Source organism: Lissotriton vulgaris, chromosome 7, assembly GCF_964263255.1.
Source record: "Lissotriton vulgaris chromosome 7, aLisVul1.2, whole genome shotgun sequence".
In the NCBI taxonomy this organism is placed as follows: domain Eukaryota; kingdom Metazoa; phylum Chordata; class Amphibia; order Caudata; family Salamandridae; genus Lissotriton; species Lissotriton vulgaris.
Window position 1 is genome coordinate 1,620,685,228 of NC_141695.1, and position 14,651 is coordinate 1,620,699,878.

A 14,651-nucleotide genomic window follows, 5' to 3' on the forward strand; every position below is an offset into this window, starting at 1 on the left:
CATTCAAATTTCTTGCTGGCTCTAATTGGATCCTAAATATGTATCTACATTGTAAAAATGTGTACCTGGAAAACACTCTTAATCAGTATAATGTTCTCTTATGTTTCAGGTAATGGTGTGGGGTAACTATGGACGAATGGAGCGTAAACATTTCATGGGAGTTGCCAGGATCCTGTTAGAAGAATTGGACTTATCAAATGTAGTGGTAGGCTGGTACAAGTTATTCCCAGCATCTTCAATGGTTGAGCCATCCACAGGACCACTCATGCGAGAGGCTTCTCAGCTTTCTTTAGAAAGCGCTGTTGGACCATGCTGTGACAGATCCTAATGAGCAAAGAATGGACTTCTTTTTTAAGCACTCTGTCAAGGTTACAATGGCCAGATCTCTGACCGCGAGAGTACAATTGCATGTTTGATCAATTCCTCTGTGACTGGAAAATGAGATTAAGGTTGACCTTTGACAGGCAAAGGAGGGTGATGATGTTTCCCTCAGTCCAAGTATGAGAGTGCCCTGGGGCACAACGTACTATATGTGAATTCATACATATATACCTCTAAGTTTGCATCACTTGGTGTCATATGTAGACATGAATCCTTGATCATCTCAGAAAGTTTCAGCATCTTTTCTGTAAAGGGAAGTATTTTCTAAACTTTCTACTAGGAATTTCTATAGAAGCGCCTGGCATTGTTGCCTGAATTATCTACTACACCAATGAGGTGAGAGCAAAAATGGTATAAAAAACCCACAGTACCTACATATTTCGTTCAATATCATCTAAGAAAGACTGCAAAAAATATTTGAAGAATGTTTTATTAGTTGAAAATTGAGTTAGATACTGTGTTGAAACTGTGCCAAATTACCAGGAAGTGTCTTTAATACTTGGGTCAATGCTATTTTGAAGCATCCTTCGTGTGAACGCAAATATATTTGAATTAGAGTAGCTAATGATAACTAGGAAGTCTTTATTGACTGTAAAATGATCGGAAATGCACTGAAGCCATGAACTAATATGTAGACAAAGAGTCCCATAGTAGAGTTTATAGCTCACTCACATCCATCCGCATGTTATTTTGACATAATGATGTTAAGACTTTCAAGTTTAAATATATACCTTTTGAGAAGTCATCTTATTGGATCGACTCATCTGGAAATTGATAGACTTTACAAGTAGTTGGCTAATACAGAGCAAAGATAATCTAGTAGAGTTGCCCAAGGTTTATGTATACCCCAGGCCCTGCAGTGCATGCCTTAAAAGTGGGGCAGTGCTTTTTGTGGTACATATAGAATGCAGTAGTTCTAGGCAAATTTAAGCCAATGTCAATAGCATTGCCTTTTTGCCTTTACTACAGCGCCTCGTGTGATCAGAAGATACTATAAATGCTGCTAACATGCTAATGAATTTAGAACAGCATTGACTTAGAGCTATCACACAAATTGCACTATTTTGAAAGGATCATTTCAAGGTATCCACTGCAGTTTTCATCAAAAATAAAATTGAAACATATTTAAGTTTTGAAAGCAGCTCTGTTTTAAAAAAAACGAGTCCAGATCTTAGTATTTTATGTGGTGATTTGCTCAGAGTGAAGCTTCATTTTTGATTTGTGCTCTTAAATGATGATAATTCACTTTTTTTATTTAAGGAGATTTGCCCTATTCATATGCATGGGTTGGCCTCATATATTCTGGCTCTGTGTACAGAATTACCTTGGCTGCAGGTGACTACAATACATGTAGACCTATGCCAACTTGGCACAGCTGTACTGTATGGGGCAATACTATCCACATTGTACCATACCAAAGACCGAAGAAGCGGATATGTCTCTATTGCCAGCAAGTACAGATACAAGAGATGGCCACTTTCTAGTGTATGTGCATGTTGAAAATTCTTCTGAAAACACATTTTTACTACTCGAAAAGTTGCTAAAATGAATGTAATAAACCTACCTAGAACTTTAAAAAGAATTTATAAGGCAAATTATGGCATGAAGGCATGAGACAATACATAATTAATATTTTAAATGCGCTTACCTCCCTTCCAAATTCTTAGAGGGACTTGGTGAACCACTGAGGGGCAGAGTACTGTATATTTGTGTTAGAAAATGTCAATGTTATCTTGATATGGGAATAGTTGGTGACATAGATCAGTAGGGTAGCCTTTGTTCAGCAGTGCAAATTAGTGTGGTATCGAACAGAATTTTTCAGCAGTCTAAAAATTGAAAAATTGTGTAAGGTTTAGATGTGCCATTGACGATATCATCAACCACATCATGCATCCTACTCTAGTTTCTGGTAATGTGGTTTGACATCTAATTTTAATAGAAAAAATGTGTTCCATGCTTGGGAGCTTGAAGGTAATGCCATGTTATGACAATTATTGTCTCAGGACCTCTTTAATTGCCATTTATAGAAAGTTTATATATTTGGATTATGCTATTGAAAAGTAAAATATATTTAAATACAGTTTAATAATAATTTATTTCTAATAAATGTTCAGAATAATCGTTCTAAACATTAGATGTTCATCAATAACCAGTGTATGCTGTCTTTAAAAAACTTATTTGCAGACTGATTAAAACGTGTCCAATAATATATTAGTTAATCATATATAATTATTAAATACATGCTTTGGTATTTATATTGATGTTATGTTAACTCGCTGCACCCATTGCATGTTGCAATCGTTTAGAGCATTTAGGTGCTGGGTGCGTGAATTCCAATGTAGCAACTGCATATTTAGCCTTCCACAAAATATACTCTGTGTCAGTATCCTCGTCACAAAACGCACAGTAGAACAGTTTTTAAAAAGGGGATCAGTCTGAAAGAAGATTTAAATCTCATACCTTAACACAATTAATTATTTAACTTCAAGCAATGAGGATTGGGATTAGCAGCCATTACAATTTTTTGTGCTTCTGACCCCAAAACATCCAAGACAATGTTCAAAGCTATGAATCCACTTTGAATTTAATGCTGTTGTATAATATAGAACAAAGAGACCTCTTAAATGACTTTGCTTTAAGTAGAAGCAGATCCTCCAAAGTAGCACTGTAGAATAGTTTGTTGTAGCTCATTTCCATGAGGAAGCCTACCCACATAGCCACAAATGGAATGCCTCCTCTCATTTGACCAACTTGTAGCCAGACTAGTGAAGCATTGTCTAATGCTACACTACATAACCATCAAGACAAATAGAGGCATTCGTGACTCTAAAGGGTAACTTTGCTTGTTTGCATGTGAGATGTACTTTTTGGTGTCTAGCAAATATATTTGATCTCAGTATGAATTTAAGTACATATAAATATAAATGTAGGAAAGCCTAAGGCATGCTGGTTTGAAAACATGTTGTGTTCCATTTAGAAAAGCATATATGTTACACTTATGCAGCATTACTGACTTCCAAGCAAGCCAATCATGCTAATGATGGTCCCTCACCTAACATGAGGGCTCAGGCTACAGTCAATGGTCCATAAGGAGGGTAGGAGAGACTAATTAGATTTACTATCTGATTTTAAGTTCAGAAATACAAATGTAATGTGCTGGTATTGTCACCATTCCCTGTCACATGTCCCTGTAAAAAGCATACTGTCAGTTGTGAAAGCTGCAACTGAAGGACTTGTTAAATCTCTATTTAGGTCCCATTTACTCTACATTTGCATATTTATATTCAAAACCGTAGCAGGTGTGGAGTACGTTAGGGTATTTGGTATTTACCACTAATGTTTTGGCCTCAAAGTGACATATTAGGTTAGTGACACCAACCTATAATTTTATTTCAATCAATTTAGCTTGAACTGAACAAGCTTATAATTCACATGTTTCAACTTCTGCCCTATTTGCAGTTTTCTTTAGGACAGTGAAAAGCTAGTTTTAAATTATTATTACATTTGAGAGTTTCTCAAATATATAATACTTGGGCCTTTTCTTTAATGCAAATGTGAATTTGAGGAACTCATATCTTCCAGCAAAATATTTCTTAGTTTAGTTGGAAATAAACTTCTTTCTTTGTGTGGCATGTGGCAAGCTTTGGTTTACACTCAGTGTGCCTGGTTGCTAGTCACTTGTATGTTTTATTGAAAGACCCCCGTCACCCTTATTTTAATTTCTTCCATTGTATCTCTTTTTACTCAGCTGCTTGTGCAGGGGCCATGTGGGTAGGCATGGGCGGAAAATCCGTTCCGCTCGCGGATTTTGCGGATTTTCGGGAAATCCGCAATCCGCGAGATTTGCGAATTTCCTGCGAAATCCGCGAGCAGCGGATTTTGCTCGCACTGCTCGCACTGTTCGCGTGAGTTCGCGCCCCGCGAATAAGTGCGAAATTGCAGAAATACGATCTAAGCAAAACTGAAAGTAACTACTTACCAGGTTCAAAAGTTCAGGCACATCATTAGTAGCCATTTCCTGTAGTGCTTCCTGAGGGGCCCCTCCAGAGTTCAGTTGCCAGTTGAAACTATTATGTGACCCTGCTCTGAACCTCAGAATAGTTACACATATGCCACAAAGGTCATGAATTACAGCTAAGGGAGACAAGCAGGAGCCAGGCTGGAAGTTAAAATCCATTAATCAGCCCCTAATTCATTATTGTCAGTTGGGGCAGGGCAGGTGTTGTAACTAATTTTGCAACAATGAAAGCACTTAGCAAGTGCAAAAGATCACTAATCAGGGCGCACTAAGGAAGCAGGTGCCAGCTAAAAAAATATTCTGTGACACATTAATCAGCCCCAAATTAATTCAGGTCACTTGAGGCAGGGAAGGTGTGCTTTGCTTTGCCGAAAATAATGTACACTGGACAACCAGAGGGTGTGGTGATGAAACAGAGGGTGGCATGGGTGGGCCAGAGGGTGGCATGAGTAGTCAGAGAGTGGCAGTGGTGACAGAGAGTGGCAGTGATGAAGAAGAGTGTCCCAAACAGGTTGGACACGTAGAAACAACAAGTTCGCAAAACTTGCGACCCGACAGGTAAGTTCGCAAATTGCGAAATTGTAAAAACCCTCGCGAACTGGCAGAAACACGGGCGAACACAAAAAAAAAAAAAATCCGCAAATTCGCGGGAATTCGCGGATTTTGCGGATTGCGAATCCGCAAATCCGCAAAATTCGCGAACGCGAGATCCGCAAAATTCGCTCATGCTTACATGTGGGTAATGACTTTATATAAGTCCATAAAAGGCAACAAATGTAATCTGTTTCCCTAACAATAGCAAAAACTTAGCACTTCATCTAACAATACTAAACAAATATTTGTCCAATGCCTTGTTAAAAATTCCTGTGAATCAGAGGAAGCAAACATAGAAAAACTTTACAGCACAGAACACATGAGCAGTTCATTACCACATATTGAACTCCCTAATAATGAGCTTGTATTAAGTAGGTTCCATATATTCTAGCATTGTATTCCAATGATGGAGAACCATCAAGATTATTTAAACATATTATTCTGAGTGATCAATGCTCAGTATGCAATATTTTACCCTACATGTAGAACGGATACAGATCTATGAATTCTGAATTTTATATTCTAGCAAATAATAATTAAATATTAAAATAGTGACATTGAAAAGGTGTACAAAATAATACGACATCCTTTGAGGGTTCCAAATCTCTTTTAAACTTCAGGTTTTTCCTACATTTCAGGTAATAGAGCATAGATATGGATTAGATTATGAAATATTTCTAGGTCTCAGTCCAATTGTGCCATATTATTATATTATGTGAAGCAATGTAGAAAGCTAATACAGCTCAATGTGCCAAAAAGGAAGTTTTGTAAGACAATATCTAAATGAGAGAGAAATTGATTCATATGCAAATTATTTAACACTTTTGTTTTATTAAACACATTTTAAATTAAAGAACTTGTGTTTCACCAAGAGTGTCCTGATCCTGGGATTACACTTCTTGATCAAAGGCTGCCTCCTCAGGTGAGGTATGTTAATGAGACTAGGGACCAACTGAAATGGCTGTTTCAGGTACATTTTTTGAGGGCTCTGTGCTTGAAGTGTGACTATAGACAAGTAAAAAGGTGAACATTTTTGTATCTAATATACTCATAGTCCAGCAGGAAACTCAGTCAAGGCACATTATTTTCCACATAGGCATTAAAATTCCTCTAAAGTTCAAATTTAGCTTAAGTTCCTAAAAGTCTATTTTCACACTGCTTCAATAATCCACAATAGTCCACATTTTTGTCTTTAAATTGAGAAAATAATTTTGAATCAATTAAATCGTTATCATACAGACATTTGTGAACCCATTATAAGTGGCTACTGACCAACAACTCTGTGCACATATTAAAGGTTAGCTGAAAAAATGTGAAAAAATATATACATGCATTTTAAATTCCTTCTGTAGAAACAATAATACCAGAAAATTTCCAAGAAAATGCACTGTTTAGCCATTGAAGGTTTCATTCACAAACTTGGTTAAATCACTGGACTCTTGACACAGTTGTGGTCAGTTGGCTGTCTGATTAAGGAATGTTAGTTAAAGATGTACGGCGAACAAAACATTACTCACAAACTCATTGTCTTGTCTACACTAACATGCCATATTGATAATATTCCTTACACATATTTCTTCATCTATATAATATGTGGGTATGTATAAATATTTAGTTGGAATATTTTATTGTCACTCAATAAAATATTTTTTATGATTTGTTATTTAAAGGTTTGTTACATTTTGTTTGTTAATTTTGTTGATATATTTTTAAGCAGAATATCAGATTTAATTTTCACAGAGGGTATCATATGTAAATACTATAATTGGAACAAAGTTCCTGTTTAAGTGAAATTCTAGAACTTTATTAAATAGACTAGTTTAAATGTTTTTTTAGCGAAGTCTTTGTTGAAGGAATGTGTGACTTACCAATAAAAATATTCAACTGTTTTCTTTAAACTTCTGAACTCTTTCTATTTTTTATAAAGTGAATCATTGTGATAGGCTATGAAAGCAATAATGTATTTTGTTGTTGTTGTAAATAATTTAATTTCATGTTTAGTTACATACTGATGTTCCACTACTAACAGAACAGATATTCTGGTTCTATTCATATCTAGCTTACTTATTTCCATACATGCACATACATATGAGTATTCACAGTGATTTATTTTGTTTAATATTGGTCAATACTTGAAAACTGTTCATTCCCAGAAACTAAATTGTGTTCCTGGAGTTGAGTCTATGCCTGTGAATTGCGGATATTCCTCCATTAAACAGTCTGAAAAAAGTGAATAATATTGAACTTTAGTAACTGCAGATGAAATGATATGTTCTTTTATTGACTTCTCAGAGTTCTGGTAACATTTACAAACTTTGTGACCTTCAATTTTGTGGTTTATATTTCATTGCAATATGTGACATGCTCACGGATCTATACACACAAATATATTTTATGTACTTACAGAGAAAGACAAACAAATACACAACATAGGTGACAGGGCTCATCATTATTTATAGACTTTCTCTTTTGCCTGTATCTCCTTTACAGTGAACCTTCACATCCCATCATGATTGTGAGCCTTTGAACCTGTTTGTGAGAGATCTACATTTAAGATACCCTGTACCATTGCCATGCTCTAAAAAAATATTTCACTGTCACTGAACTCAAAGTGGCACTGTCTGACTCCTTTTATTAACACCAACGTCACAGCCACCCTTACTTTCATTGACCTCACTATCCTAAGGGTTCCTGAGGTTACCTGTCCTCCAGCGAAACTTGCATTCTTATGGACTATGACTGACAAGAGCCTCTCCTATATTGCTTTCTCTTCACTAGCCAGTTTTAAAAACAAACTTTATGATCATACTGACCATCCATGGCACATACTTTGAATTTGACTGACAAACTGCATTTAATTCAGGACCAGTGCCTAAAAAGTATGTACATAATTTCCCCCTCCTGCTTATTATTACCAAATAATGAACCTTGTCCGTCCTCCAATTTTGGATGAATAACTGCCAGTAACCACGTGTAGGAGGTCTAGACATGTGCATCAACAGCAGGGCCAATGGTATGACTAGCCCAGGTGTGGCACCTCTTCTCCTTCCCATCAGGTCGCATCTAGCAATTTAGCATGGGTGAAGAGAAGAAGATGAGTTAGATGATGCAACCACAACACCCTTGAAACACCACATGCAAGCATAGAAATAATTGCTTGTATAACTGATGGTCTAGAGCCCAAAACATCAGACAAGGGTAGCACACATCTATCTCATTGAGGGATACCAATACTTATGGGTTAGAGGGCAAGAGCAAAAATACTGTACCAAGTATAGCTCATTGTTGACTGTGTTCAGTTTTTGTGAGGTATGAGCAGATGTTTATTTATATACATAGCGATATTTAAAATACATGAAGATATGAAGTTGGCAGCATGCCCTTGTTGCCATCATCAAGTTATATATATATGTACAAAGATACACATACATTTCAATACATGTACACAAACCTCTTAATAAATGTGGGCTTATGTATTTTAGCATACAAATTTACATTGCTTTGGCAATCCTGTAAATTATGTGCCAGTGATAATCCATGTAAACATTTCACAGTAGTGGGAAATAAGGCATACAGTAGATTTTCACATGTTCATCTGGAAATACATACAATATTTAAATGTGTGCCCAGCTGGCTATTGAAGCAAACCCTCTTGCAATTAACAATGCTACTGAAGAATCAGATTATGGGTTAAATGTGTAACCTTAAAGGGAACTTATAGGTTCTTGTGGCACATAAAATACTATACTCATAATAAACTGTGAATGTAGTTTGATCTTAAGACATTTCCCAAGATTTTTGCATTTTGAAATGATCATTAACAGCAAACTATTGCATTCTCTAGCTCCACACCTCTATTAAATATGCACAAAATATGACACTAAAGTTTGCATTACTGACAAACAAAAAGCACACACATCCCCCAAGCTATAATGTCAACCCCAAATTACCTTCATGGTTTCAAAATCTGTTTTTCTAAACAAAATCACTTTAAATTATTAGTGTCACTGTATTTAAAGTATTGGTAAACTAGCCACACAACAATACTCAAAGTGCACTAATAGATCTCATCTTTCTCTTTTGATATGAGGTATTGTCCATGCACAGTTTCTATTTTTCTGGGGATTTACAAATATTCATTGAGCAAAGAAAATGCTGGATCTACTCAGGTCATCGTGATATTAAAAACGTCCAGAAAATTGTTGCTATTAATTGCTTGGCAGAAGATGGTAAATTATTGGAATTATATCAGTAAACTCATTGTACATGTTGCATGAAACCACCCCCAATTATAAAATCTAAAGAAAGAATTGTATAAATATTTGCATATTTTCTTCATCAAGTCTTTTTGCCCTAGCAAGGTCTTTTAGTTTCATATTTATAATGAAAATGAGTTAAATGGAAGAGGTCTCAACAGAAGTTTGTGTAAGCTGCTTACTGCCAAAAAGTTTACATTTCTCCTTGCTGTCATAGTTTTAAAGATAACTTAGTTGTATGTGACGCAGATTTGTATTCCAATATTATTGTTAACTCCTTAGATAATGTCTTCATTTCAACTTGTAAAGTAACACTAGATTTTGTTTGCTGACTTCGAGGTTGTCATGCGGCTTGATAAGAAAGACATGATGACGAAAAATGCCAGTGGCCTCACAATTTGAGAAAATGTGAGGTCGCATCCATCAGAAGGATTTGATATTTCTAATGAATATTGTATAAACCTGATTTGCATTCTACACATTGATTTAAATGGACATATGTATTGTATAACAAAAAGGAACATTCATTATTTGATTTCAATAGATGTGAGACATGATATCATATTCAAGTCTGTGACAGCAGCATTTAAATTTGTCAATGTTAATGACCAGAAAGCTTAAAAAGATATGTATCATCAGCATTTGAATTTGCTAAAATGTCAACGTTGAATTTGTTGCTCAATGTAATATATTTTGCTTGGTTACTATTGGTAGTTCCAGAAATAATAATTTGCAAAACACATTCAAATATTATTGATGCTTTTACTGGCGACAAATCTAGATATCACTGGCACTAAATTCCTTAAGTCATCCAGACAATACTGCCAAAACAAATTAAAATATAAGATACAAAAATCTTTACTTGATCTAATCCCTCAATTGTAGGCTCACATCAATACCATCTATATATTGTTATTTTCTCCAGAATGTCTTTCATTATGAAGAGTATGACTTTGTTTGTAAGCAAACTTCAATGTAGACTGCACTGTACATATCAAGACTATAGTAAGTGGAATGCCATTTCTGGCTTAAGTTGAAGATCAATTTGTAGTCAAGAAATACTTACATGAACATTTACTGTCTGTAAATTTTGTTCAGAAACAATGTGATGGTTCATTGATGAACAATTTAATGTTAGTGTTTAAGTCATACAAATGTCAATAATAGTTACAATAAAATCTTTTTCATAAATGGTGTCTTGCATTATCAATTTACCTTTCCAATACAAGAATATGTTAATGCACAAGCAGAGCAAATAAAAATCTATCAAGTGTTGCATCTACCAAAGGACCACATGTTTAAGTGGTTTCTAAAGGGGGGTGAGTGGAATAAGAAAAGAATATAGGGTTAAATGTATGAACAATAGTAATAGCCATTACCAAATAGCGTTTTTTGCTAATCACTATTTGATAATTACTATTGCTAATGTACAAAGGGGTAGGCCAAATACGTTCACTGCGCAATCAAGTAATGACAAATATATGGTTTCAGCCACAGAGGCCTTACCAAGGCCTCTCAACAGGCACCTTTATAACACCAATGGTAGCTTTTTAGTAAAATGGCTCTTTCTCAGCTGCTGAAAAACAGGACATAGATTTTGTTCCACCTGTGATATTTTTCACCAGCAGTAATCACCACTGTCAGGGTAATCATCTTAAAGGAGTACTGCTTTATGGCCATATGCATTCATTTTGGAATTAGGCTCCTTTGAGCTATTGTTTATAGCAAAGTGTTTCCTGTGAGGATGACGTATATTGGAGAACCTAAGGACATTCGTTTGAGTCAAACTGTCAGTGGTATATGTACCACTAAGAAATGGGGACAAAAAATTGGTGGGAATGTAAAGTGAAGTGAACTCTAGTAATTAAAAAAAAAAAAAAAATATATATATATATATATATATATAAATGTATATATATGTGTGTGTGTGTGTGTGTATATATATATATTAGGCTTGGTGTTAAATATCTGACAGAAGTGGAGCCTGGTGCCGTCAATGGGTTGGTTTCAAGTGTGTCTCTAAAACGGAGGTCGTTTGGGAAACAAAATTATATGCAGTAAACCGAGCCGCGGAGACTGCACCGCCTGTGGATAATACCGGGACCATGGAGATGCAGAACTAAGCGAAGTCTCCAATCAGTGTTACCAGCGGAAAGGTAAAAGAACACTTAATGGGGCAACTCTTCTAATCAGAAACCCACTGGAGGGCCGTGCACAATTTCAAAAATGTAAATGCAATCGCAAAACCCATTGAGGGTAATAACTATAAGCAAGGAGGCAAGTCACCTACTAAAGGACTAAACCAACAATACAAGTGCCAGTACTGAACTAAGTGAGTTTATAATCACGAACAACGATCTGTTATGAATAAAACATAGCAGTCTATTATACCATTGTTACTAATTTATTCAAGTAGTTTTTCAAAAGTTTTTCATATTTTTCAACCAGAGATTTTTGTGCATATCAGAAATATATACAAAATGTGCAGCTAAATACAAACTATTACAAATATTTACAAAACAGATCAAAAACAGTTCATTTATAGATTCACACTAATACTTTCACACTCCACCCATACAACTTATATCACTAAAACAAAAAACAAATACCTCTGAGGTATGGGCCCGTGTCAATATTACATTAAATCATATGATACAATATACATTTGTCATTTATGATATGAATACCGCTGGCATTTATTGCCCAGACAGATCATTTTATATTTCTAGCTCAGTATTTTAAGCTTTTGACTGCCACTGAACCTATAAAGGTCGACGCGTTTCGAACCCCCTTATTGCGGGGTTCTCCTCAGGACCAAGCACGATTTCTAAAAAACAAAAACAAATAAACCAAATTAACCTCTCTATACAAGAGACCTGCGTTTAAAGAACAGCCACCAACCGGCTTCGCACCGCCTACCTTGATTCTCCTGTGTGTGTGGGAGGGCAGTCAGAAGTGAACAAGTCTACACATAGAAAACATAAAAGGAATCACATATAAGTCGGATTGCAATGAAGGCACTTACAGTTGGTGTTTTGATTTTATCAGGAAGTAGGCTCACCACACCTGATGGGAACAGTCCAGCCCGAACTGCCAAGCCATGCCTTCCCTGGACCGGAAACAAGCTTCCGAGGACCAGTTTCTGGCATTCCAGCCGTCTTCAGCCCGGCTTGCTGTTCCCATGAGGCACAGGATCAGACTGATTTGCATATGGCCATGTCTGAACTGGGGTGGTGTGGAGTGCAAAAAAACGATGGATTTAGGCCCAGATCTCTGTACTGGGGTGAATGTATGACATTGTTCTGCATTCTGTCAATCAACTGTGGTTTTTGTATAAATTGTTAAGCTTATATTTGAAAATTACTTTGCAACCCGCGGTAAACATGCTAGCATTGCATAGCTCAAATGTATTCCTTTCCTCAAGCCTCATGCATGCATCTTATTTGCTTAAATGCTTATACATATGAACCATCATAGACTTGCAATTCAACTTACATATAAAGTGTTGTGCATCTATATGTAAACAATATATGAAAGTTCATAGTGCTACCAAAAAGTGTTATGTGCCTGTATTAATTAAGTGCTAATTATCTCATATATATATGTTACAAAACAGATAAAAACATCGAGGTACAGTTTAAGATTACTCACAGAGGACACATCACTTTGAAATATTGGAATAGATTAGAATCTTGGGCACATCTTTTATCCTATTGCATAGATACATAGATTCCAAGGTGTGATAGGCAAAGTCTTACTAGCACCTTCCTTTTATTCCTTGAAACAAAATAACAATACTGCTCTTAATTATTAATGTAGTAAAATTTGCATAACTATAACTGGTATTGCAAACTCATATAAAATCCATCTAAAATTCTTAAAACCGTATACAACATTATATATATATATATATATATATATATATATATATATATATATATATATATATATATATATATATATATATATATATATATATATATATGTATTACCTACTGGCGGTCGCCAGTAGGTATATATAGTTAGGATTTTTTCCCTATGGGATTTCTGAAAATTCTATGCCTAATAACGTTTGCGTTTGTGGACGGAATTGGCTGAAATTTTCAGGAAAATGGCACATTTTGTTTCTGAGCAGCTCTTGAAAATTTGGGGGGGGTTTGTGGAGGGGGGGCCGAGATAAAAGGGGGGTCCCAAAACGCCTTTTTCCCATGTTAATTTCCATAGGGCGGTTGGACTCACTTTTAGCCCGAACGGCTGAATGGATTTTCACGAAACTTGGCAAAATTGTAGGGACTGTTAGCCCGATGTGCCTTTGCTAGGTCTCAATATATGTGCTTCAGTGGATTTTGAGAAATTAACGTTTAAATCAAGATATATATCTGTAACAGCGCTCCGGGCAGCGATCCGGTTAGCGAACCTTTCGCGTATCGGAACTTTGCGATGCGAAGCTGATTGGCCCTCCGGTGTCTGTCAACATTCTAAACAGTCCGGAGCGGCCGCCATCTTGTCTCTCGGTAGGATCGAGAGACAAGAGGAGGCCAAAACAAAGGGGGAAATTACCATAAGGGGGCATAGTAGATCCTCGTTGACCCCCTAGGTTTTATGTGGAGGTTTTAAAAGGGCCTAGGAGGGTCCAAAAAAAAAAAATTAAAATTTTTTTTTTTGCGTGGTAAGCGCCAAGTTCGCGAACCGGAAAGCGTTCTGGGCAGCGAACTTTATGGATAAAAGAATGAAAGACTTTTCTAATACTGTATGTTAATTATTTGTTGGTTTTGTTGATTTTTTTTTAATATTATTATTTTTTCAGCAATTTTTTATTGTTGTGATTGTGTTTCAAAATTTAATAACATTTCTTACATTTAACTACTTTATGAATTACATATAAAAATGATTAAAGACTCAAACAATTTTTTAATATTACATATAATTTTATTTTTCGGATTGTTTTTCGAAATTTAATAGAACGTCTAGCATTTCACTGTCTGATATGTGTTCTTGTTCAGTGAACATAAGTTCAAACATTTGACCGTCATCATAATGAAGTAAATGATCCACTGATTCCACACATTGAACTAATTCATGGTCCCGTGATTGATCCATGAAATCAGAGTCTTCATTGTCCTCAATTACTTTTTGTGTGTTGGTCTCCAGAACAATTTCGAAGGAAACATTCTGCTCACCTTCCATTTTTTTGCTGTAATTTGCATAAAAAATAAATATATAAGTAGAGATAGGGCACTGTTGGGTTTAAGTTCAGACAGGCACTTGTGAGTTTATACCAGAGAAGTAATCTATGGGCACTGTATGGTTTCAGGCGTGAATTAGTACTATTAAAAAGTGCCTGTGAAGAAGCCTAAGTAAATTTATAATTATACCACAGAAACCTAAATCAGTCCATAATT

The 14,651-nt window shown here is 35.7% G+C and overlaps 1 protein-coding gene across 1 annotated transcript in view; it reads left to right on the forward strand.

Annotated features, from left to right (window-relative positions):
• Window positions 1-4,149, forward strand: part of RIMS4 (regulating synaptic membrane exocytosis 4) — a 413,262-nt gene extending 409,113 nt beyond the window's left edge. Inside the window, exon 7 of the mRNA XM_086932550.1 lies at window positions 110-4,149. Coding sequence (XP_086788676.1) covers window positions 110-328 — 219 coding nt within the window. The 3' untranslated portion in view covers window positions 329-4,149. The remainder of the gene's footprint in view (window positions 1-109) is intronic.
• Window positions 4,150-14,651: the final 10,502 nt, after the last annotated feature.